Raw genomic sequence first — 26,218 nt, 5'->3', positions numbered from 1 at the left:
AGGGCAATCTTTCTAGGGTCTGGATCAGCTGGATTCGCAGTGATAGTGTGAGGTAATCTCACAAATCTCTCTGTCAGGATTATTCTTTGTAACTGGATTGCCAGGAAGGCTTCCAGAGATGTATTCAAATTTTATTACTGCATAATAATAAAACCCTCAGAGTTGCTACACCGGTTTTCCCGCATTGGGTTTTTTTGGGGACATTTGTCCAAAAATAATTGTGTCCCTTGTGTGTATCTTTCTCTATTGTTCAGTTTCTTGTTTTGGCGTATTATTTAATTGGTGTAGGTTCCAGTGTATGTATTTCGATGTTTGCCGTAGGAAACTGCAAATAACTTGTTTAAGTAGAAGAAATATCATCAATGTTGCAGTAGGAATTCTCGGGTTTAAGGAATTTTCACAATTTTCTCAGCCGCAAGTTTCAAGGCCATTACAACAATATACCCATTAAGAGCTCAACATGCCCCTAGCAAGAATAGAACCTGGGCGGAGAGGATAACAATCATTCATCCCAACCACCCAAGCTAAAGCCAATTGACATCAAAAGATAAGGTTTGTGTCTATCCTGGGCAATTGCAGTCTCCATAATCACATCAAGTTTAGACAAGTACATCAACTTCATTTCAAGTGACTTTTACTCTTGTTTTCCTTTCCATTGTCTTTTTTAAAATAACTTTCATTCAAATTTCTCTCCACTATTAGGCTTCTAGTTCCTTATTGTTGTTATATAATCTAATAGTAGGTTTTATTAAAGCAACTGTTGAAAATAAGGGTACCAAGGAGGTGTTTCCCAGTGCATTTATCCATTTGGCTTAAGAAGACACATTAATGACTTTTTGTCTTGGGACATTATGAATTTAATTAAGGTCATGTAGCAAAGTTACTTTTTATGAGTTATGTGCCATGTAATTTAACTTATTAATGTCACTTGTGTCATAAAGTGACTTTATGAGAAAAGTACAAAGTACACTTTATAATATTAAAGTGACTTTTATGTTTTAAAAGTGACTTTATGAGAGAGAAAATGCACATGGTACAAAAACATTAAAAAGTGTCTAGGAGGCCCATTAATTGAGGGGGGGCACATAAGAGAAGGCGTCAAGAAAGGGAATGATCTCCACCCTTGATCTAATGAGCTGAGATTTTAATCTCAGCCATTAGATCTAAGGGTTAGGGTTCTCCTCATTCTAGAAGACAAAAAAAGGGAAAAGGAAGAGGAGCTCTCTCATTATTGTTCTCATTGGAGCCAGCATTCCGTGGAGAGCGAAAATTCTTATTGCTCAATTAAGAACTAACTCACATCAACTTCGGTGTGAAATGGGATGGTGGAAGAGACCTAAAGAAGCTTGGGAAGAACGGGTGTGTACTTTTTGCACTTCTGAGGCAGTGGAATCGGAAAAACATTTCATTTTGGAATGTGATGCTTTCAAAGACATCAGGGACAGTTATGGCAGTATGTTAGCATCAATTCCTTGGCATTGTCTTTTCAGTGAGGGGACTGTTAGAAAGTTGGGTCAGCTCATCATCAATTTGAGTAAGAAAATGATTGAATTGCAAAAGGCAAAAAACAGGGAGGCTGGTAGTCCCATAGACTATTTTTAGTCTCGTGGATGTTAAAATATCATTCATTCATTCATGAGCATTTGAGACCAAGAGAAGGTGAGTTTGAGAGGAGACTGGATTTGCAGGCTTGAAGAAGAGAAAGTGCACACCAAGAAGGCACTATTCCCGAATTTTTCAGTTGAGAAATTCTGGCACGCAGTCCTAAAAAATTGTGACAGTTTCCAGGCCAAGATTTGAGGAGGTTCCAGGCCGAGTCTTAAGGGTTTGCAGGCCGAGCCTTAAGGAGTTTGCAGGCCAACTCCCAAGTTGTTTGCAGGCCAAGTTTTATGCCTAAGTCTGCACTGGTAGTGAGGAGCCTCAGAGTGATTCTCAGCACACTTCACGTGCAGGCGGAGAACAATTCGAATCACACATTTTCTGCCACAACCTAGGCCGCATTTCTAGGAGCATGTCAGTGACTGTATGAACTCAGACCAAGGCAGAGATTAGGAACAGATTGCTTCAGTTTTGTGGCACGAATTTGCAGAGGAAAACTTGCTGGGTTTGGCACGAGTTCCTAGGATTCTTCAGCATGATAAACAAGGCAGAATCAGAGGCTGAGCTTGTCTAATGTGTGACTGTGTTTTTCATGCTAAAGGACTGTATTATGTCATCATCAAAAGGGAGAGATAAGTCTGTTAAATTTCTGCTTTGTAATCATTTTCCTTGAAGCAAATAAATTCTCCTTAAGACTGGTTTCCCTTTGTGGGTTTTTCCAGGGTCATTAGACCAAAATCTCTGTGTAAAATTTCTGAGTGTGCTTGCTTGCATTTTCTTACATATCAGTAGAAAAGAAGTGTAGTAGTAACTCTAAAGTGTTTCAAACAAATTTGCATCAAAAGTTTTATATATCTCCTAATTTTTTGGGGTGAGGGCATTAAACATTCATGCAAAAACTTTGAAACTGGTAGGGCTACCAGATTATAAAAATTTCTACAGCAGCTAAGATCAATACTTGTCAATTATTCTCTATTTTAAAATTCTTGAATACTCCACCAATTTTAGTTCAAAAAATAAACTCAGCTTACATAAAGAAATCTGATCCATTTATGAAAAATGTGCTATGTATGAATTTGAAAAAATAATTCAAAATGTAGGATATAAATAAACAAAAGACCTGAATTACCTCTGTCACCTGCATCTTCAGCTAATGCTAGATTAATAATGGTCTTGAGGTCATAAGTTGGATGAGCAGGAGGTGGCACTGTCATATACCCACGTGAAGTTTTTAACGTGGGTTTACTCATGACTGCTGAAATTTCTCTATACCTGCATTCCATGTAAAACAAAAGGAATGAGGATAATACTATGATTGATATGCACTTCGGTGCACACAAAAAACAGACGAAATTAGTCAATTTATACCTGTGAGCGACTCTTGGTCTGGGCGCTGCTTCAACAGATAACTGTCTGGGGATTGTGCTACAGTTGTAAGAATAATTGCTCCAGCGCATACACCGCAGGACCTCCATGAAAATTTGCTTATTTGAAAATATGATCAGATATACAGACAGAGAGAAGTACGCGGAGATGAATATATGGATTACTCAGGAGAGAGAAGGACGCGGAGATGAATATATGGATTACTCAGGCATCCAAAGTCCAATCAGCCATGTGCTTCGCGGTGCACCCTCTCAATTGAAATGAAATTATGAATATAATTTCAGAGTTTTTACGATGAAAAACACAAACATTTCTCATTTTATTAGAGTGCCCTCAATATCGTGTTTCGGAGAGCAGTTGTCAATCTCGTTTTATTTTTCCCAATACAACAGAAAGGGAAAGCAACAAACAGAATGGTGCTTTGGGGTTGGCTTAGGCTTAGATGCAGGTTAGTTGAAAATTAAAAATCTACAAATAAATAAATAAAAAGTTAGGGGTAAATTTTCCTTGTTATCCATTGGAAACCATTAGACAAATTCTCGCAGTGTTTTTGGTGGAAAATGTCGTGATCAAAGTTTATTTAATAAAAAAATCTTTTAAATTATATAGTGGTTATGTTTGTCTTGTGATAAGGCCCACCTTTACCAAATTTGATTTACTGATCATTAGTTAAATTTGACCATCCCATATACACCATTTAAACAATGTCCTAGAAAAACTCAAGCATGACTTTCTATTGTTTATAAAATAATTTAAATACATGATTAGGATTTTATATTATGATAATGTTTTATCTCAATTATTCAAGTACATTTTGGTAGTTCAACCACTATATAATATAAATAATTAAGTTCAATAATTACTTTATGTTTTATTTAAATAATTATTTGTAATTAGATTTTATGTTATTTATATTGCAGTGATGCCTTATCTCAACCGCTAAATTATTTTAAACCAATTTAGAAATACTAAAATTGTTATATCTATTTTTTTAATTATTTTTTGATTTTAAAATAAAATTATTTATTTATTAATAATATAGTATTGAAGTAAAAATAACTATTAAAAACATGTTATATAAATCTTTTTAATAAAATGAATTTGTAATTAAAATCATTTTGGAATTATAATATCACATATTTTATTGTTAATCTTGTCATATAAAATAGTATTTTTTGAATAATCATAGTTTACACATGTTATAAATTGAACATTTTTCAACTACTCAATAATTTATTTTTTATTTAAACATTTTGTATTAATTTGGCTAAAGGTTATATATTCCAAAATTGTCAATCTCTGATTTGCCTAGCGGGAAACTAGACCAGAGATTGAAATGCATAATCTTAAGATGTAAAAATTATTTTTTACTAATGATCAAAAATGCAACACTAATGTTGATGGTTGTAATACATTGGTGGGCTACTATTAATCTGAAGAAAGAAAGGGATTCGGATTGCATGTGGCCTAAATTGCATTGATTGTGGCAATTTTTGATCTACAAGTGTAGGAAATGGGGTTCGGCCCACAACTTGGTCGCAGGCCCTTCACACAATCCAACGATCATGATTGATTCATCAAAATTGATGGCTACAATGGAGTGTGGACCCCACCCCCTATGATGTCAACAAAGAGGGGGGGTGTCCACATTCACAGATCCAACTCCAGGTTCCATCTACTGGATAAGATGGTGAAGGTGCTTTGATCAATTGGTTGCAGCTCGGGGGGTGCACTAGCAGGTCCAAATCCAAGTTCCAACGACGTAGGCGCTTTGATGAGAATCAATGGTCGGCACTTTAATGAGAATCAATGGTGTGGGTTGGAGGGTGCCTCACAGTTCCACCTCTCCTCGGAACCATGTCATTTGCATGCATGCTCGTTGTTGTGGTTTATGGTAGGTGATAAACATATGATGGCATTTTTCTAAGCATTTAAAGGAGGTATGTCAACATATTATGGAGATCTAACAACATTTTTTCTTACACTTGATGGGGATTAGACAAAAGGTTCACCAGTCAATGGCTATGTCGAGAGTAAGATATGTTGTGGCTTGCATTTGGAACTATTGGCAAAGAGAATCCATAATTGGTTGCTTCCAACTCATGTCCAATAAGGCATATGTTAGATTACAGTCGTAATTGGAAAGTTGTTCTACCAACTTGTTACCTTCTCAGTGGACATGGGAGAGTAGAGAGGTCAGGATTTGAGCCATAAGTTATGCAGTTTGAGAGACTCGAGCCTCTAATCTCCAACTTTTGGTGATTTTATTTGAATCATATCCACATCGCATTCTGCGAAATATAGTGATGATTATCTGTGAATTGCCCTTAATGAGGAGTTGGCTATATTTTTTTTGATTGGCAATGAGGAGCCTTTGTTCCAAGGCCTATATTCCAGCCACATTGTTTATAGTATGGTCAATAGCTCCTACAAAAACATGCAAGAATTGACCCAAGATTTCTTCCTTTAGAGTATTGTAAGTGTTGAAATAGCTAGCTCCTTATATATCATTTTCAACTACTCAAATTAACGAGAAAGGAATCAACATTTTTGGCCTCAAATCTAAGAATAATCATTTTGGATTGATGGAATTGCATATATTAAATTTTAAAATTGCTCTATCTATTTGCAACATGGATATTCAAAGGTATTGAATCCAATGTGGAAGACTACCATTTCATCTATCTAAAATAGAAACTTTGGCAAAGATTACCTAACCATACTTAATGATGGCAAAACATAAAGAAAGAAAAAAAGTCAAAATAATAGAATGTTTAGATTTCTTTCTTTGGAGTATTGTAAGCGTTGAAATAGCTAGCTCCTAATATATCTAGATTCTTTATGGATGGCCAATGTAATTATGTCCATAGCATTAGTCCATTGTGTAGCCAATTAGCTAGGTTGACCAATAGTGATCCCAACAAGGTCAACTAATATGTAAGTGAAAGCAAAAAAGCTAGAGGTCATGACATGCCTAAGGTGATCAAAATTAGCTATGTCTTTTATAGGTGTTTGTTATGTTTGGCTATGTCTTCTATATATAGCCCAAACATATCAAAAAGTTATAGAATAAGGAAGATATAGCCAATTATAACAAACATGTAGAATAAGGAAGACATGGGTATAGGCGTTTGTTATGTTTGGGTTATGTGTGTGTGTGTGTTGGGTGGGTTTGCGCAAGGCGAGATGACATTATTCTATCATTGAGACGTGTAATTGATGCGTTGATCATTCTTTCCATATTTTGAGTTATGCGTACTTGTGCTTCAATGCTATAAAAGTGTATATTGGGACCACCTCTTCATGGAATTCATTGTTCTTCTCTTTTGCAATTCTCTAATTCTCCAAAATGGTGTCAGAACTAGTCGAGATCCAATCTATTGTCTACAAGTCACTATAGAGATCATCACTTGTATACATGATGACATCTAAGAATATTGACTCAAGTTTCAACTTGCAAAATAGATTAGAGTATTAGAAAGTGTTATGCAACGTGCTCACAAAACAGAAGAAAAGATAGATCAACAACTTCAAAATCAGCCTCTTCGAGGGGGAAACCTCCTTTACATTACATGAATGAACGATTCTTGGATGATTCAAATGACAAAACCTCCTTTCTATATATAGGAGTCTAAGGGATCACAATATAATCAGAGTTGACATAACAATAGTAATGTAAGGGCACAACAATAACAATAGTGGGCTTCTATGGGGCACAACAATACAAATATGGGGACTACATGGGCACAATAATAAAAATAAGGGGGCTACACTAATAACAATGAGGGAATAATCTAGTATTATAGGGACCTAACATGACCCTCTCCTTCCAAAAAGTGTTTTCCTCAATGATTGAGTAGTTATGGATGCTTATGTATAAAATTATCATCCTCCCATGTGAAATCTTCCATGGGTAAGTTCTTCCACTTGATAAGATTCTCTGAAATTGATCGATTTCGTAGCTGTCGAGTTCTTGTTTCTGTGGCTGCTTCAAGTTCGAATATGATTTTTCCTTCCTTGTCAAGTTTTGGCAATATTTTTTGAACTGGGAGCTTATCACCTATAACCTTTTGTAAGCGCGAAACATGGAAAATTGGGTGCACTTGGGAAGATGTAGGAAGCTCCAATTTGTATGCCATAGTACCAATCTTTTGCAACACCTTGTAATGACCATAATACTTTGGTGATAATTTATTATCCTTCTTAGCTTGCTTGAGGGACATTTGTTTGTATGGTTGTAGCCATAAAAATACCCAATCGCCTACATCAAAACTTCTTTTGTTGCGATGTTGATCTGCCTATTGTTTCATTCTATTATGCGCCAAAGTGAGGTTATCCTTTAAGAGTTGGAGAACTTGTTATTGATGCTCGATGTGATCTTCCACTGCTTGAACCTTATAATTTTCTCTTAAAGATGATGTGATGGACAATGGATGATATCCATAAAGTGCCATAAATGGGGTCATTTTTTGCTACAGTAAGGAAGGAAGTGTTATACCACCATTTAGCCGGAGGTAACCACTTGACCCATTGTGTCTGATTATCAGATACAAAGCAATGAAGATATTCTTCCAAAAAATTGTTCACTATCTCAGTTTGCCCATCTGAATGAGGATGATAAGATGAGCTATGAGCTAATTGAGTACCCAGACAATAAAATAATTTTGTCCAAAAATTTCCAATGAAAATAGGATCTTCGTTGCTTACAATAATCTTTGGGTTTCCATGTAGCTTTTGAATTGTTTCCATAAATGCAGTAGCAATTGTACTAGCTTTAAATGGATGATATAATGCACAAAAGTGTGCATACTTGGTAAGTCTATCAACTACCACCATGATGACACTCTTTCCTTCAAACTTGGGTAAACCTGTGATAAAATCCATTGAAACCTGCTCCCAACGTTGACCTGAAATGGATAAAGGTTGTAACAGACCCGGGGTCTTAATTGTCTCAACTTTATTTTGTTAGAAAACCAAACATTCCACCACAAACTTTTGAATATTAGATTTAAGGCCATCCCAAAAAAAATATTTCTTAACCCTATGGTAAGTTTTTAAATCTTGAGTGCCCTCCTAAGGGAGAGGTGTGCAATTCCAGAAGAATCGTTTGTTTGAGTTGGGAATTGTTACATAGATATAAGCGATCTTGGTACCATAATGAATCATTATTCCAGCTAAATGTATCAAATATACTAGAATCTTGCTGCAACTTTTGAAATAGTGACCACACTTCTTCGTCATTCTTCCATTCATCCCTTGCTTCAGTTATCCAATCTGGTTGGATAATAGAAATGGAACAAAGCAATGCTTCCACATCCTCATCCTTTCTTCAGAGTGCATCTGCAACAACAGTTTGCTTCCCTTTTTTGTAGATGATTTCAAAGTCATAACCCAACATCTTTGTGACCCATTTTTGTTGCTCTTCTAAAGATAATCTTTGTTCTAAGAAGTATTTAAGACTATCATGACTTATTTTTACCTTGAAGTGTCGTCCCATTAGGCAAGGTTGCCATTTCTTAAGTGCATGTAGTATTTCCAACATTTCCTTCTCATAAATAGCTATGTGTAAATACTTTCCTTTGATTGGATGACTCTCAAAAGCAATGGGTCTTCCTTCTTGCATTAAAACAATACCAATTCCATTTATTGAGGTATCACATTCCACAGTAAAGGTTTTTGTGAAGTCTAGTGTAGCTAAGACCGGTGCTTGGCATGTTGCCTCTTTAAGATGCTCAAAGGCATTAGTTGCTTCTGGAGTCTAAGAAAATGCATCTTTCTTTAGTAATGTTATTAGAGGTGTTGCTATTCTCCCATAATTCTTAACAAACATGCGATAATACCCTATCAACCCGAGAAATCCTCGCAGATGTTTTATGGATGTGGGGATTTTCCATTCCTTAATGGCTTTAATTTTGTTAGGGTCTACCTTAATACCCTCGTGAGAGACAATATGACCCAGATATTCCACCTCTTGTACTCCAAAGAAACATTTGGAGGATTTTGATGTAATTCTTTCTCCTCCAATAGCTTGAGCACCCTGTCAACATGTTGAACATGATCCTTCAAGAACTTGCAGTAGATTAGTATATCATCAAAAAATACTAACACAAATTTTCTAAGGAAGGGTTTGAAAATGGAATTTATCAAACCTTGAAATGTAGAAGGTGCATTGGTAAGGCCAAAAGACATGACCAAAAATTCATAATGACCCTCATGAGTTCTAAATGATGTTTTCAGAACGTCTTCAGTCTTCATTCTTATTTGATGATATCCTGAACGAAGATGCAACCTGGTGAAGTAAATTGTTGCATGTAATTCATCCAATAATTCATCAATGACAGGAATGGGAAATTTATTTTTAATAGTGAGTTTGTTGAGCTCCATATAATCCAGACACATGCACCATGATCCATCCTTCTTGTGCACCAATAGTACTGGAGAAGAGAAAGAACTTTGACTAGGTTGAATTATACTAGCCTCTAACATTTCTGTAACCATACGTTCAATTTCACTCTTTTGGGCATAGGGATATCTGTAAGACCTGATGTTTGGAGGAATACTTCCTAGAATCAAATGAATAGCATGATTATGATCACGAATAGGTGGGAGGCCTTTGGGAGTCTCAAATACCTTGGAATGATTGTCCAAGACTTTTTGGAGGTATAGAGAAATAGATGATTTCGATGTTTGAACCTCTAGTGAACATAATTCTGCAATTATGCCCCGTTGTTCTTTCTTTAGAAGCTTTGTCATGTTGTTAGCGTTGATTATCTTTCCTAGTTTCTCTATGATACCCATTAATTCAACTTCCTTTCCTTCTAAAAAAATTTCAAGAAAGCTTTTTGAAAAAAAAAAATATATCGTACCCAAAGATTGTAACCATTGGACTCCTAGTACAACCATGGGGGCTTCACTCACTGAACCTCTGACATAGCACGTGCGTTCATGGCATACTAAACAATACCCTTAATTTGACTACATATTGGAAAATACCTCTAAAAATCACATTATTTAACCCCCTACCAATATAAATCCAATACACCTTCCCAATTTAAAAAACCCCTATTTTCACTAAATATTATATGTATCCATTTTTTTGTTCACATTTTGTATACCCTTTTATTTTTATATCCTTTTTATAGTGACATGATACCTCTCTTATGACCCCACATGCCTTTTACAATGCACCTTTCTTCTTTTGATATACATTGTAAATGCATATTAGTTTCCCCTTTCTTCTTTTGATATACATTGTAAATGCATGTTAGTTCTCCCACAATGAAATTACTTAACCCCCACTCAAGCACATCTAACTATGATTTGTGGCATTTAATGGTCTAAGACACACAAAGATCAACCGTGTTTTAGGAAGATTGATTATGTGCATGTATATAAAATAACATATAAATTGATCTATATGATGATGAAAAACCAATTGATGAATCTTCATGAATAGGTTTGTACCAAATAAGGTGTTCAAGCACAAGTCTAGACCCTCTAGATGCAAGAAAACTATCTACAACCAAGGTTGGGGCCCCAAATCTCAAATCAAGGGTGCAATCCCAACCTAGACATGCTTAGAAGAAGAGGATGGACAAGTCCCAACACATGCGCTCTTAAGGGAATAACACGAAAGCATGAAATCACCTTTTGATTCACTGTCATCTCACTAATGAGATATGGGCTATCACTCATAGACTATGTAAAATGAAACAATGAATTGGAGATAACACATAGGAATTAAATGAATGGACTACAACTAGAACATAAGACAATATTTTGGTTGTAGAGGTGATCCACTCCATTTGGCTAGCTCAAAACAATGATGTATTCCAAATTAAACCTCCAAATGCTTACAAGATTTTCTACATGTTGAAGGCAAGCATTACCTTATCATGCACCTCACTAAAGACAAGGCTTCCTTGCACTCTCATACCTTTGAAATACAATTATTAAATTTGTTAGGATATTCCGATACATAGGAAATAGTTAAGTACAACTTGGTCTAGTACCCTGTAATCGAGATGGCCACTTAGAATCAAAATGCTTTAAGAAGATGGAAGCCTTGGAAGCAGCAATGAAGAAGCATGGAGCTCAATCAAACCAGATGTAAGTCACTTTCGTGTTTTTGGAAGTGAAGCGTGGGCCCATATTCCAGATGAAAAGCATAAAGCTTTAGAAACTAAGAGTGAAAAATGTAATTTTGTTGGATATTCTGAAGATGTCAAAGGCTATAGACTTATTCCATTTAAGTCCAAAAATGTTATCATTAGAAGAGATGTAAAATTTGATGAAAATATATCGGCCTGCAAGCCTAGTCCGGCGAATGTGCCACCTCTCCCTATCTCTTCTACCTTTGAAAACATCTCTTCTTCAAATGATGAAAGTGAGGATGACAATCCTCCCCCACCATCTCAGGATCCTCCTTCAGCTCCTGAGCTTCCAAAATGGGTTCGTGCTACTCGAGATGCAGCAGGTGATCTTGCCAGTGATCCTACAGATCAGCGACGCACACGTTCTCAGTTCGAGAGAGCGTCTTCTTTACTAGCTCAAGCTCCAGTAAATTATGATCCTGACACCTTTGCAGAAGCTTCAGGCCATCCAGATTGGGAAGCAGCTATGAATGAAGAATATCATTCATTATTGGCAAATGATACATGGGATCTTGTTCCTTTACCAAAGGGACGAAAACTTGTTAGATGCAAATGGGTTTACAGAACCAAGTATGGACCAGATGGGAAAGTTGATAAACATAAAGCTCGTCTTGTTGCTAAGGGCTTTTCACAGGTTGAAGGCATTGACTACACTGAAACCTTCTCCCCTGTTGCCAAAATGAACTCTATCCGCCTTGTTCTTTCCCTTGCTGCCTCTTTCAAATGGGAAGTCCATCAGATGGATGTTAAATCTGCCTTCTTGCATGGGGACTTGCATGAAGAAATCTATATGGAACAACCCATTGGCTTCATACAAACAGACTCCAGCCTTGTTTGTCGACTTAAGAAATCCCTTTATGGTCTCAAGCAAGCTCCTCGGGCTTGGTATGCCAAAATGGATAGCTTTCTTTTAGAATCTGTCTTTTCTAGGTGTCATTCTGACAATACTGTCTACACCAAGAAAGTGGGCAACTCTCTTATCATCCTTGTTCTTTATGTTGATGATCTTATCCTTACTGGTAGTGATCCCAACCTTATAAACCATGTGAAGTCTAGCCTCAAAAGGAAATTTGAAATGACAGACTTAGGACACTTACACTATTTTCTCGGTCTTCAAGTCTTGCAATCCAAGGAGGGTATTTCCCTTTCCCAGTCCAAGTATGCTTGTGATATTCTACGTCATTTTCACATGGAAGACTGTAAGCCAGCCCCTTCTCCCTTTCAGTCTGGAGTCAAACTCTCAGTCACTTGTACTTCTCCTGAAGTTGATGCTACCTTATACCGTCAACTTGTAGGAAAACTTTTGTATCTAACCCATACTCGTCCTGACCTTTCCTTTGCTGTTGGCCTTGTTGCTCGGTTCATGCAAAACCCCCGTGAAAGTCATTGGAAACCAGCTAAAAGAATACTTCGTTATGTTCGAGGTACAGTTCAGTTTGGGATTCATTACAGTGCCAAAGCATCTCCTCTATTGGTTGGTTTCACTGATTCCGATTGGGCTGGTGACCCTGATGATCGGAAGTCTACTGCCGGTTATGTGTTCACTCTTGGTTCGGGACCTATTACATGGGCTTGCAAGAAACAGGGTGCCATTTCTCTTTCATCAGCAGAAGCAAAGTATCGTGGTGCCGTAGAAGCTAGTAAGGAAGCCTTGTGGCTTCGTCAGATCCTGTCAGAGTTTGGCTTTGAGCAGCAGCATCCGACTACACTTTGGTGTGATAATCAAAGTGCCATTCAGCTATGCAAAGATCCAGTCCAACATCAGCGCAACAAACACATTGAACTGCACATGCACTTCATCAGAAAGCTCATTCACGACCATGTTCTTGAAGTGCAATATTGTTCAACAGATGATCAAGTTGCAGACATCTTCACAAAGGCTCTCACAGAGGCGAAGTTCACTAAACTTCGATTTATGGTTGGAGTTCAGGAAGTTGTCACTAAGGGAAGATAGGCTCTAGTGCCTCCTTCCTTCTCCTATTGTGTCATATTTGTAAATCCTTCAATCCTATCCCAAGTTGTTCTTGAGGGGGGATGTTAGGATATTCCGACACATAGGAAATAGTTAAGTACAACTTGGTCTAGTGTAGAGTTAGGTATAGAGTTAGGTAAAGTGTGTTTCTTTACCGTTGTACATTTTGTAACTTACAATCCGACGGTCACGATATGTAGTGATCCGATGGTTCATTCTCTCCTCGGTATTACCGACACTTGATCCGTGGCTTGACACCCGATTGGTCCATGAATTCTATTTAAAGCGCATGGAGGGTCATTTGTAGGGTAATCCGTGCATGAGAGAAGCTTATGTAAATTTTCATTCTTTGATTAATAAATTGCCTGAAGTGGCCGCGTTGGCTCAGGCCATGGACTGTTTCCCTCTTTGAGGGTTTTAACCACGTCAAAAATACTGGTGTATTGATCTGCGATCTGGTTGTGAGCGGTGTCCTTTTGGTGTTCTGTCTGAGGAACTTACCCTGTAAATTTCTACAAAATTAATAGAGGATATTTTGATTATCCAATTTTAAGTTCACAACCAAACCAAACACAACATTGGTGTATGAGACCCCCTTACTTGTGCGACAAGGGACCCACCTCCACACAGTGATTTGACCGCTAAGTCAATGAAGGCATACATATTCTACCCCCTCTGGTTTTGAACCTGTGACCTCTTAGGAGGAAACACATGCTCTTAACCATTAGGCCCACTCAAGCTAGATATAATGGATTTCTCCTTAAGGTCTATTTTAAATAATGAGTGATTACATTGGAACTAACATCATATAGGAAATAGAAACGACCCTAGAAACAATATTAAGAACTAATATCACTTCCTTGAAATAGGAATGACCCTGGAATTTCTATAATCAGAGAATCACTTGAAAATTTAAGCTAAACAATATTAAAGTAGTGTCTTGAACACCAAGAACCAAGATCCTTATCACCCTATAACGAAGCAACCTATGCAAGATCAAATTTACAAAAAAGACCTGCTAGAGAACATCCATGTAGACAATTCTGCTAGAGAAAACATCTATAATTCCAAAATCAGTTGAAAAGCATGATATGGGACTTTCAAATTTGAAAACTAGTTGAGAAGCATGGGATCAGACTTCCAAGATTTTATATAATGATTACATGAATAGAGGTTCTCACAAGACGGGCTTAAATGTCCAAGGAGGAAATGATAGGAGAAAAGCTTTGCCAAAAATTGAAAATGATCCTTTCACTATTCTTTCCCAAGGGATTAAGCCAGTTGTTTATATAAACACTTCAGTTAATATTATTGTATAGCACTTCAATTAATATTGTCTTCTCAGTGTCAAGATTAGAATAGAGAACAACCATTTTTTCTATATACAACCATGATTACAAATATCCCAAAGCTTCTATGGAAAACTTGCAGACCAGAGGTTATAAAAGGCCAACGAGGTTTGAGGACTTCTAAAAGCACAAGTGCAGGAATCTGCTTATTACCTTGGAAGCTCAAGTTGGGCAGGACCAGTAGGACTCACATCACCTTCCATGACATATATTATAGAATCTTCAAAGCTAAACCAGTTGTCCTTGATTTTGCTACATGAAATTGTTAAACTACTGACATGTCCAAAGATAATTTCGCAGCAGCTATCGATTCTAAAAACACAAATTATTTATCAGAATAATGATCATTTTACCAATATGTCACAATAAGTTGCAATAAATAGCTATGGCAGAATCAGTTGAAGAGAAGGCACACAATTTTCTTTCGAACCTCTGAACTTACTCTGAGACAACAGAAATATGCAGCATTTGATCAAACTTTGTTGTATCTAATACAAATAGAAGTTTGAAACAAAATTCCACGCTAAAAAGGTTTTGATCAACTCTAGTCTAACTTAGTTGCCTATAAAACGCAAGATTTAGTCCAACTTAGTTGCCTCTAATTCAAGCAGAAGTTGAAAACATAATTCTGAGCTAATAGATTCTGACAACTCTAATTTAATTTCGTTGTAGCTATAAAATAGACCCCTATAGCCTTCCCACTCATTGTTTTAGTCTTTGGAAACCTACACAAGGCACCCTACAACCCACGGTTTTGCTACAGCAAGAGCTCCAAACTTTGTTCAAGGGTTAACACCCTTTTCTCCACCTGCGCTAGTCTCTGTGCACCTGCAACTTGAAGAGAAGGCCCTATAATAGGCCTCTCGGCCTTCAAACAATCCTCCATGCAATGTTGCACCTGTGGCCCTGAAACCTTACCTCAGACCTGTTATCACATATAGATTTTTGTTAAAAATTATTTATATGGGAAAAAAAAATTGGTGTTTAAGGTTGCAGTTGCTCTCAAGATTTTATACAGGATTATTATTATGATGGTTTGCAAATCTCCAATTATCTCCCAAGTCTACTAGTTCTCGGCCACACTCCAAATCACAACATAGATCATCAAAGAAACCACCGCTTCTTTCTACCTCTCATGGTTTAGTTTATCCTATTAACTGCAACCCAATCAAACTCTTACGTTGGGTGGGCTCTATTGTTTCCACAATTCTGGGCTTCTAAACCAGATTCAAGGTGTTGCGAAGAAATTATATGGTGAAAGGAAGATTTCATCTGTATTTAGAGGAAATAGGAGGCTAAATCCAGGCATTACACATTATTGAGAAATATTCCACTTCTTCAAATTGGGCTAATTCCGTTTCAGGGAACTATTCATGCACTTCAGATCCTATATTGGTGCCATCACATGATCATTGTACTCTAGGTTTACAAGGAATGATTAAACATGACATTGGATGGTGGGCTGGTTTGGCAGAGGGTGCAAATGATCCATATGGCAGAACCGTCCATATTGATTCTCAACATGAGAGATTTGTTGCCAAGGGTTACAATGCAAGGCATCTGGCTGCAGGAGCTCCAGGCGTTCCTTTGTTTGAAATTTTCGTAACAAAAGACAGTGATCAGAAATACAAGGAGCAGGTGGTCTACTTCACGTCTACTTGCAGTGGAATGGACAATCTACAGATGCTTCCTTTTCAGTATCACCTAAAGCTACTGAAGACTCAGATACTGACACAAAAAAATTATGATGCAGATGTGGGAGATGAGGGATTGAGACGGGTTCTTAAATATCTTAAAGCTGGGATGCCTAGCCTAAAATTCAAGGTGTTGAAAGTTGTGACTCTAGAACAGGAAAACACAGATATAATCTCAGGGGTTTTTGAGCAGTTAATCCAGGATGTCAATAAAGAGAAGGATGATGAAACTTTGAATGAGATGACTTGGTAAAGAGAAGGGTTTTCAAATTAGTGAGAGTGGTTTGGGAAACCATTTATTTTTCAATTATATAGAATTGAGACAGATTCTAAGAGATTTTAGTTCGAATGGTTTGGTTAACAATTTGTTTTCTAATTATATAAAATTAAAGTTTCAATTTTTTGTAATTGTCCATTACTGATATTTATTTTAACTGTATGTTAATGATATTTATGGAATAATTGTTCCTAATGTAATAGTTGCAGCTGATAACGATTCTCCATCAATCTACATCACTATTAAAAAGGGAAAAAAACTAGTTGTTTTACCTCCCGAGTAGCCAAGAAAGACTGATACAAAACACCTGTATTTCCAATGCATTCGAAGCTATAATCCACACCTCCTTGTGTCTTCTCTGCTATTACCTGACATAAATATAACTTTCTCCTTATCGTGAACCAGAGATAAATCTGTGAACATTTTATTAAGCAAAAAAGCATTTAACTTACCTCTTGAATGGGCTTTTCATGGTCTTTTGGATTAATGCATTCAGTCACGCCCAAGGCTTTCACTGCATTGGAAATGAAGTTAATTGGTGAGTTTCTACTTAATTCCCTGGTCTCAGTTATGATGATATTCAGTTTAGTTGGTTCTACATAATTAGGACTCAGAAAATGTATGGTTGTCTGATCTTCATAGGAGAATCCATTTTACCTTTGATGAACTTGCTTGAATTTGTGTCAATACCAATTATCTTGGAGGCACCTCTCATTCTTGCACCCACTGCGACCTACAGAGTGCCCATGAAAACATCATGAGTACACTTTAGAGAATATCATGAAATCTAAAATCGTTTGTAGAGAATATCACATAAAACTGAACTAGTGTCAGGACGATATTACTGACAGCAAGGCCAATGGTACCGAGGCCAAAAATGGCCATAGTTGATCCACTTTGGATGTCAGCTGTGTTGAAAACAACTCCAACACCTGAACAATCAAAAGAGATATTGCTCATTCTAATTGTAAGTTGAATATTGTAGCTCCAATATTGAGGCTTAGATGCATAAAAAAAGTCACAGTAAATATATCAATGGCTATTCCACAACCAAACAAGCATGCTTTTTCCAATGGAGCCTTTGGATTGATTTTGGCAACACAGGCATAGTTAACAACTGTGTATTTGCTAAATGTAGAAGTGGACATGAAATGGTAAATGGGCAATCCCTTAATTGAGAAATGCGTCTTTCCATCGTTTCTCATCACTTTTATTATGAGATCGATTATGAATTTATCACACAGATTAGTCTTCTTAGATTTACAGAACACACAATCTCCACACTCTTCTGTGAACAAGGGAATTACATGGTCTGCAACCTTAATATCCGTCACGCCTTCTCCCATGCTCTTTACTATCCTGCAATCATAAATTGTATGCTCTTATTTCGTAATTTGTTCGAAAAACATATAATTGGACTCATATTAACTGTAAATAACAAAGGTTTACCCAACACCCTCGTGTCCAAGTATGCGAGGAAAAGTTTGCATGTTTTCATCCTGCAGACATACATAAGTCGTTTGAAGTAAAACAATTATGGCCAGCAATGAGTACCAATAACAAGCATAACAAGCTCCACAACCTTCATGGAAAATATATAGCATAACAAGCTTGAAACCACGTTACTGATTACCCCGCCATTCCAGAATGTAATGTCAGTATGACAGAGGGATGTGTGGGTGATTTTGATACAGACTTCCATAGCCTGTGGTGGATCTACTTGAATTTCTTCAATAACCAGTGGCTGCTTAGCTTCCCATGCTACTGCAGCTGCTTATCAGGTCACAATGCATCTCTTAATGTTGCTAATTCTAAACTGAAACCTCTAGGAATAGAATCTAACTACATAATTTATGCATATACAAAACTATACCTAGGCAAGTGATAACTTTGCCATGAGTACTTTTCTGAGGCAAGAGACAATCTTCACCATTACAGCTTGTATCTAGTTTTTGAATCTGCTAGCTTAGATGGCTAACACTTTCTTCAGGCATAAGAGCATTGGAAGTAGACTCCCATAATGAAAATTCATTTCCAGGTCTGGGTGATGCCACGACGATGCCCAATTTTTACCAAAAGAAAAGCCCACGAAAAGCCTATGAAACCATCATAGAATAGTCTCTATTAGATACTCTGACAAGGAGAAAGAGGTCTGGTGTGACTCTTATTCCTTTTTTAGTGAGAAGTTCCATGATATGATGGCCTATTTAGCTATGTAAGTACATGCATCGCCAACCTGTAGCAAGACCATAGTAAGACCAAAGAAATACTTACCAGTCCTCAAGCCTGTGTACAAATTTTTCATTTCATCCATGAAGTTCTTGGTGCTAACACCCATTACATTATCGTTGTAATGGGATGCTCTCCCTTGTTGTAATGGGATGCTCTCCCTTAGCTTAAGGACACATCCAATCTTCCATGACCAACTTGCACTCCAACTCATGGCCCATCAACTACAGTTTTCTAGGCTGCATGTGTCTGTATTTTATCAAAGAAAAATACCTATATATACATGAGAGGTGAACATACATGTTGTCCCAAAAAGGATTGGACTTGGATTTTCATCCCAATTTGAATACATACATAAACACACACACATATATACTACCAATCTTAATTAGGCACGTTGATTTCATATTTTCAAGCTAACCCAAATATGGCCTATGGATGTCAATTTCAGATTTCCAAGGTCTATTTTACTGAAGATAATTCATAATAATAATTCCTCATCCAAGCAAGTATAAACATTGAGGAGTTGGCCCATAAGCATATAAATGGTCATATCTAAATTCTGCACTCCAAGACTCCAAAGTAGAACAAAAACCTTCAAGATTCTCGTTAGATAGGGTATGAGGATTCCATAAGGTAGAGATCAAAGATTTCACTATTCTAGCCAATCCACAATACATTGCCATAGCTCTTTTGCCCAGATCTATGCTTAACTCAAGAATGAAGTCTGAGGAAGATTGATAGAATTCTTGGGTGAGCTTAAGGAGTAATGTAACACTCCTGTAATGCTCAAGAGTCAGGGTTGACCCCTAGACCAAACTTACAGGAACATGAGTGCATTGGTGAACATTTTAGATTTCATTTTTAGATGTTTTATGAAGACTAATTATTTAGCCTTCTTACAAAACTCAGGATTCCACATATGAAGCTTGTCATAAAGGTTGGGTCTCTAAGCTCAAAGTGGCATCATCAACAACGTCTCCCATCAACCAATACACTCAACCATGACACTAAAGTCAATACTATAGAGTCATACCCAAGAGGTAGCATTCATTCAATGAACAAATATCAAGCAATTACAACTAATGTTCCACCTAGTTTCCAAGATTCAAGGGGATAGGGGGATGTCAAGATATGTGTGTGTGTTATAAACATGATTCAAATTTAAATTCAATAACGAAATATATTGATTCACACATCATAAATGATTCGATAGTAGATACTAAAGTCTAAATATTAGACTAGTAAAATGAAATTACTCAAACTCAGAAATAGTAAAAGGTGGTGAGTCAAAGACTTGGTCTAAGGTCATTAGTGTCAAAAATCAAGACTCAAAAGTTAAAACTGAAAATGATCAATGGACAATGAACCAATTATAAGAATTGGACCAGACATCAAACCAGTTGACCCCAAAACTGATAATCAGAGAAAAACCAAACCAAAAGACCAGTGAACCAAAAATTACATAAATATTCATTTTAAAAAAATGTAAATATTCATGTACATCAATATGAATCTAAACTGTTATACACAAATATGCAAAGTTTCTCATATATATAACAAGTAAAGGTGCATATAACCAAAATAACACTGACTGCAATCCATCTTTGAACTAGAAATGCATCAACAAAGAGGTTGTAGATGGCCTCTATAGTCCAAAAGAAACCATGCTACAACAAACACCTGCATATCATCATGCTAGAATAAATTGAATCTATGAAACAACTCCATAGACCTAGAGCCAAGTCAGCTTGTTAAGCACTGGTCAGAAAAAGCTTTGTAAAAGCACTAGAGAAAACCTATGACTATTGTGAAAAACCTAATACCACTGTTAAGACACATTACAAAGCTTGGTGTTAGAATATTCATCTGTTATAGTTGAAAAGTACATATCATACAATTTAGAATCTACCATGCCCTCCTAAATTGAATCCAACTTTTTCTTATCAATGTGCACTCTAATAGAAGCTAGATCCTTCTTCTTGTGAAATGTTGATGCACCAACTCCTATAGCTTCTGTTGAAGCGACATTTATGCTTGGATCTTGAATATTATTCTCATATTTGTTTGGAATGGTAGAAGTGGAGTAGGAGAGGTCACGAGGGTATTTCTTTGGCCTTCATTTAAAGCAATAAACTCTAAAATTGCCACTTTACTCTTCAATTTGGGCTTCAAAGCATGAATGTTTGTATAGAGCCTGCAAAATAAACCCATATAAAGATATTTTGTTTATAACATAAGCAAAATGTATCTCTTGTAACATAATCACATCGTACCCATAAATAAGATAAATTGATAAGTGGTTGAACACATACAAGAAGAATGTGTTACAGTCCTGTTAACACTATGAATTTTCGCTATGCCAACAAAGGGAGCCAACCCGATCGCAGACCCCAATTAGATCCGCTTTCTTTTTGGGTGGCTAGTTCCAACGAGTTTTAAAGGATCCCGTAAACTGTTATGGGTGTTGAAAGATTGCTTCCCGGAAGAAGACTTCAATTAAATCAACAAAAGAAACAGCTAACCTATATGCACCATGCTCTACCTACATTGATTCTACCTACTTGTGTTAATCTTAACTACTCTAACCTATCCTGCAGGAGCCTAATTAAAAGATATTAAACATCATATATGGATTCCAGGTCCCATTGAATCAATTACTAGGTTCATCGATAAACAAGGCTGTATTTAAGCTTAATTGCAGTCTAACCATTCGTAAAGGAATATACATTCCTTTTCCTACCATTCAAACTTGAAACTGATGTTTAATATGGTTTCGAATAGGAGTCTGCTCATGAATTAACCATGATAACGAATTATACTCGAATAACCAAGACTAGTCATAAACTGTCTGTCATTACTGTGCACAAAACAAAACATATATCCTCGTGCCAGTGACAATACTCTCATTCTTAACATAAAAACTGAAACTGCGAAAGGCTTCTTCTTGACCGAAACAGTCTTCTTTATTAGCATAATAAAATCGACCCCTCTTCTGCCAAAAAAAAGTCCCTTACCCATATCTAGAGGTAATACTTATGCAGCAAGACAACTGACCCTCGGTCTTCCATGACTTTCCACCTTCCTGTTCTTTTCAATATACAAACATAGAACGGTCAATGAAACCACTGACACGTCGAGGCCACATTTGCTAGAGCATTTTATTTCCTGGAGGAAATGAATGGATGCCGACGGAAAGAAGAATGACTGCAAGCCATCTCTTCGCACCTGTATCGACTGAACATTATTCCCTATTATTTCCTGAAGGCAAATGAAGACACTACGCTCATCATCGAACATCTGGCATGATTTAAGGTGTATCTAGAGGTAACAACAGCTTGATGGATTTGCGCTGTCAGGAGTACCTCCACTTAACATAGAGTGTGCCTCCATTATGCACTGTGGCGGTTCCATATCCCTTTCTTGTGGAGTATGTCTTTGCAATATCGACATCGGTGGTGCAAAGGTGTCATCTAGAGTCCCCAGAGCGACAAAAGAACTATTATACCAACATTTGTTCTGCTTCCTGTCTTCTTAGAATTTTAGGACATCCTACCCCATTCTATCCCAAAGCCATGACACATGGCAACGAAAATCCAGCTAGTAGAGGTATCATGTGGACTAGGCATGCTGTTCCTATGATGATCATTCAAAGGCTGCATTACTTTCTCGAATTTTATTACCACCTCACAATCCCTTTGCATCTTTCGTTGCAGCCCTTCATGATGCTTATGCATCAGCTCACCGACCTTGCTTTTCTTCTCTTGGTCCTTGCCTGCATGAATGATCAGCATTAGCTATGATTATGAGAGATATGACAAAAATGCCTAAAACAAACCTTACCTTCATAAAAACTTTCATAAAGAGACAGACTCTGCAACTGGGGGTTATATGAGTCCTTCCGGCTCTAAATCTCAAGAGGGCATGATGATTTTTTGGGGATTGATGATTAAAAACAGATTGCAACCATAATTAATAAACCATTGAACCGTTCAGCTTTGAGGACATAATTCCATCTGACAACTACGGTTATCATTTAGAGAGACGAAAGATCAAACTTCTCAAGGGACCCATTCAAATTTGCCCCCAGAGCAGGTTTTAATAGGGTGGTGGTTGTGGCCACAACAAACTCTAAAAGTGTTGTTCCCTGGAGGAAAACTCAAAAAAAAGACTAAAAAAGGTGTTGTTCCCTTGAGGGAACAACGAAAAACACTCCAAAAAGGTGTTGTTCCATTTAGGGAACAGCAGTTGTTCCCTGGAGGGAATAGCAAAAACACTCGAAAAATGTTGTTCTCTTTAGGGAATAGTAGTAATTACTCTGTAAAACAAATCCACGAAAAAAAATAACAAAGTAAAATTTATTTGTCACCTGCGGGAGAGCAGTGGTCGACCATACTAACCAGCAGTGTTTTAATCACAACTCCTTTGTTTTTGGTCCGATTCGAGTGATTCAAAAGCCAAATGAGAGCTAATTCAAAGTTATATCACCAATAGAAATAGGTTTTGAAAATTCCATGATATGATATGTCAATTTTACTTAGAACAACCTGCATAACAGAGTCATTTTCGATTTCCCCACTTAGAACAACAATGGATATTTTAAGCATAGCTTTTTCGTTTGATGATGGATTCGAATGATTCAAATTGGAAATGAAAGTAGATTCATTTATTTATCTCCAATAGAAACAGATTTTAAAAACAAAAAGAATTGATAGGGTGGTGGTTGTGGCCACAACAAGTCCAAGGGTTAGATTCCAATCCTTTTGGACAACAGAATATTGTAAAATACCTTTGCTAGCCATGGGCCTCTTGGGCTTCACCACCCTATTTTCGATTCCAATTTTGGATTGCTGAAAATACAAACGCAAAGCATTCAGTAACTATTGAACAATCAAACCCCTCCAAAACTGATAAGAAAGCCATAACTGAGCATGATCCTGACCTTAAACATAAATTCAAGAATTCTAAAATCTTACTAGCCATCTTGGAGATTCTGGGATAATGGAGAGACCAATAAGCAACAGAAAATTGGGAACTAGCTCTACATCACCTCCCATTGACAACCTGCCTCACTCAACAACGCATATTTTTTTCTTCTAGTTATGTTCCCGGGAGAGATCATAGGTATATTATGTATGAAAGTTTGTGAAAAGTGGCCACCAAGTGGCCTTATTTTCCTTTTTGGAGGTGATATGTCATGCTATAAGCACTTTGCTATGTATTTTCCTTTTCCAAACCATGAAATAGAAACGTATGCATTCTTTATTTGGAAAAATAAAATCAATTAAAATTTGCATACCATTCACCCTATCAAATTCTTGTCAATCCAAAAGTTGCAAAAAATCAGATACCATTCACCTTAAAATAGCCCTTGGATCATACACACACATTGCAAGGCCCATCAAACACATGTATATCAATGTAGGAAAAAATAAGAAAGCAAAGTGCCATCACCCAAACAATCTACCAGAAGCACATATCTCAATAAAGTTGCAAATAATTTAAAAACAAACTACCATCACATGTCCAAAAGCCTTTACAGATAGTAATTAATGTTAATGTCGTTTAGTGAAAGCACTGAAAGGAAATGCCCAAAATATGATTGAGGACTCAATTGACAATAATAACCAAATGCAATTTAACTGTTGTAGACCCCATGCAGATGGCCAAAACATAAATACTTCCAAAAAGACTCTGATGGCACATTTGAACTATAGACTCTAATTTATATGTCCAATTTAAAAAATAGGAAAGCCAACTACCACATAAACATTCAAAATAAAATGCACTTCATGTGCTAGACGTTGCTATGGTGTAAATTTGTTGACTTGAGTGAGCAAAAACCATCATGACTGAATCTTGTGCCATCAGATCCTTGATATCCTTTCTAGCAAGTGAACCATTAATCTAAAAATTCAAGGAAAATTTTAACATTAGTGAGAAGAACCACATACTTATCCACAAAACATATTCATGAAAAAGGAACCACCTCTTCTTGTTTTTCATGATTAAATGGACCAACTTCAGAGGGACCAAATTAACATTTGAATGAAACACAACTACAAAATGATGAATGACTAGTGAAAGAAACTTACACCAAAAAGCAGGTAGCAAAAAAGGTTGAGTTATCCCGAACCACGTCCTGAACATTCACCATTTGAACTATTCACTAGACCTCAAACCAAAAAGTACAAAATTAACATCAGATTCATACGAACAAATCAACAAAAATACAACCAATAATTATACATAAATGATCCAACATATTTGAGAGTTGATTTATTGTTGCACCAAAACTCGGAAAAACATTGTACAACTATTTTTAATTCATAATCTTAACATGATTTGTAACCAGAATTTCAAATGCTTTTCTAAAAATGCCCATTATTAAGTTAGATAGGCCAAACATCTGTGCATCTTGAAATTGTTTCAACCATGTAAATACCTGTTAAAATTGACAACTAGGGCCAAATTCCACTTTGGATAGCTCCTATGGGGAAAATTATTGTAGCATTATTGCAGCTCCTATGGAAACCAAGTCTTAGCCAGCCATGATGTTCAGAGAACTATTTGGAGGAAGTTTAACTCCTATGGTGTACTGAACATTTTCGACATATTTTAGAATTTGTATCAAGAAAAAAGAATTTTGAAAATTTGATGATATACTTTGGATTTCTAAAATATTTCAAAATCCAAATTTGAAAAAGAGAATTTTTGAAAATTTGATGGTGTAATTGAAAGTTCTCAAATATTTCAGAATCTGCACTTGCTAAGATAAATGCCTTCTCCAAAATTTAAAACTATATTTGGAGCGGCTGACATTTCTTTGAAACAAGAACAAGCCTGTGGTTGATGCCAGGTAACTAAAGGGAGCAGGAATTTGCTTTGCATCTTCTTGATAAAATTTCATGAAGGGAAGGGATAGAGGGGTGCTCTGCCATTTTCCTGAGTGGGTGGAGTATGCCCAACAATCCTGATTGTTGTCCACATCACCTGCGATCAACCATGGAATTTTGTTCCATTCCTCGTGGAGGGTGCCCAGTTTCCAGATATATTCTGCTGGTACACATGTCAACATCTCTTCAATCAAATAGTCTGGAAACTCAAAAACCTGTGAGAGAGCCTCCACCATTTTCAAAGTTCAAAAGTGAAGGTGTATGAGATAAATGTGCCTGAAATTTTATATTAAAGACATTCAGTTGCTGCTCTGTTCTTGGACTCTACAAAATGTTTAATTTTTACAGAGTCCTTGAGATTATGCTGGATAAGAAAAGTGTCGGGCAGGCATAAATGGAAGGATAAGTCTTAACCAGATATAAAGATTCAAATATAATATAATATTATGTGACTTTTAGTTTTTGAGTTTTATTTTTTTAAGAGGCCTTTGGGATTCGCAAAGACTATTCAAGTTCATTTATCACTTTTCATATTCCTTGCAGATGAATAATGTAAATTTTCCATAATGTTTAAATATCAGGTTTCAAACCTTTTTTCTTTTAAGGTGTGTGAGAGTGAAAAAACAGAGCTGAAACATGTAAGTAGATAGTATCCAATAGTTA

General features: G+C 36.6%; 2 protein-coding genes across 3 annotated transcripts in view; one reads left to right on the top strand and one right to left on the bottom strand.

Moving 5' to 3' along the window:
- QPT (quinolinate phoshoribosyltransferase) overlaps positions 1-3,384 on the bottom strand; it is a 332,914-nt gene extending 329,530 nt beyond the window's left edge. The window contains exons 1-2 of one of the 2 annotated variants that reach the window (XM_089448013.1): positions 2,968-3,384; positions 2,729-2,871 (exon numbers count right to left, since the gene is read on the bottom strand). In XM_089448013.1, the coding sequence (XP_089304139.1) occupies positions 2,729-2,871; positions 2,968-3,074 (250 nt within the window). In that variant the 5' untranslated portion in view covers positions 3,075-3,384. The remainder of the gene's footprint in view (positions 1-2,728; positions 2,872-2,967) is intronic. The other variant, XM_089448012.1, reaches the window with a different exon arrangement.
- Positions 3,385-15,893: 12,509 nt separating this feature from the next.
- LOC149138944 (protein EXECUTER 2, chloroplastic-like) lies at positions 15,894-16,406 on the top strand. Its single transcript, XM_089450534.1, has one exon. It carries the CDS (start codon positions 15,894-15,896, stop codon positions 16,404-16,406), a length of 513 nt encoding a protein of 170 aa, XP_089306660.1.
- The last annotated feature ends 9,812 nt before the right edge of the window (positions 16,407-26,218 follow it).

This window comes from Pinus tabuliformis, chromosome X (genome assembly GCF_031772625.1).
Source record: "Pinus tabuliformis cultivar Carrire ecotype Pingquan chromosome X, CPIR1, whole genome shotgun sequence".
Taxonomy (NCBI): domain Eukaryota; kingdom Viridiplantae; phylum Streptophyta; class Pinopsida; order Pinales; family Pinaceae; genus Pinus; species Pinus tabuliformis.
The sequence above is the reverse complement of the archived record's forward strand: the minus strand, read 5'-3'. Positions and strand labels throughout refer to the sequence as shown.

Bases quoted from the DNA above. Each gene is read 5' to 3' on its own strand.
- LOC149138944 (XM_089450534.1), top strand. From the start codon at position 15,894: ATGATTAAACATGACATTGGATGGTGGGCTGGTTTGGCAGAGGGTGCA.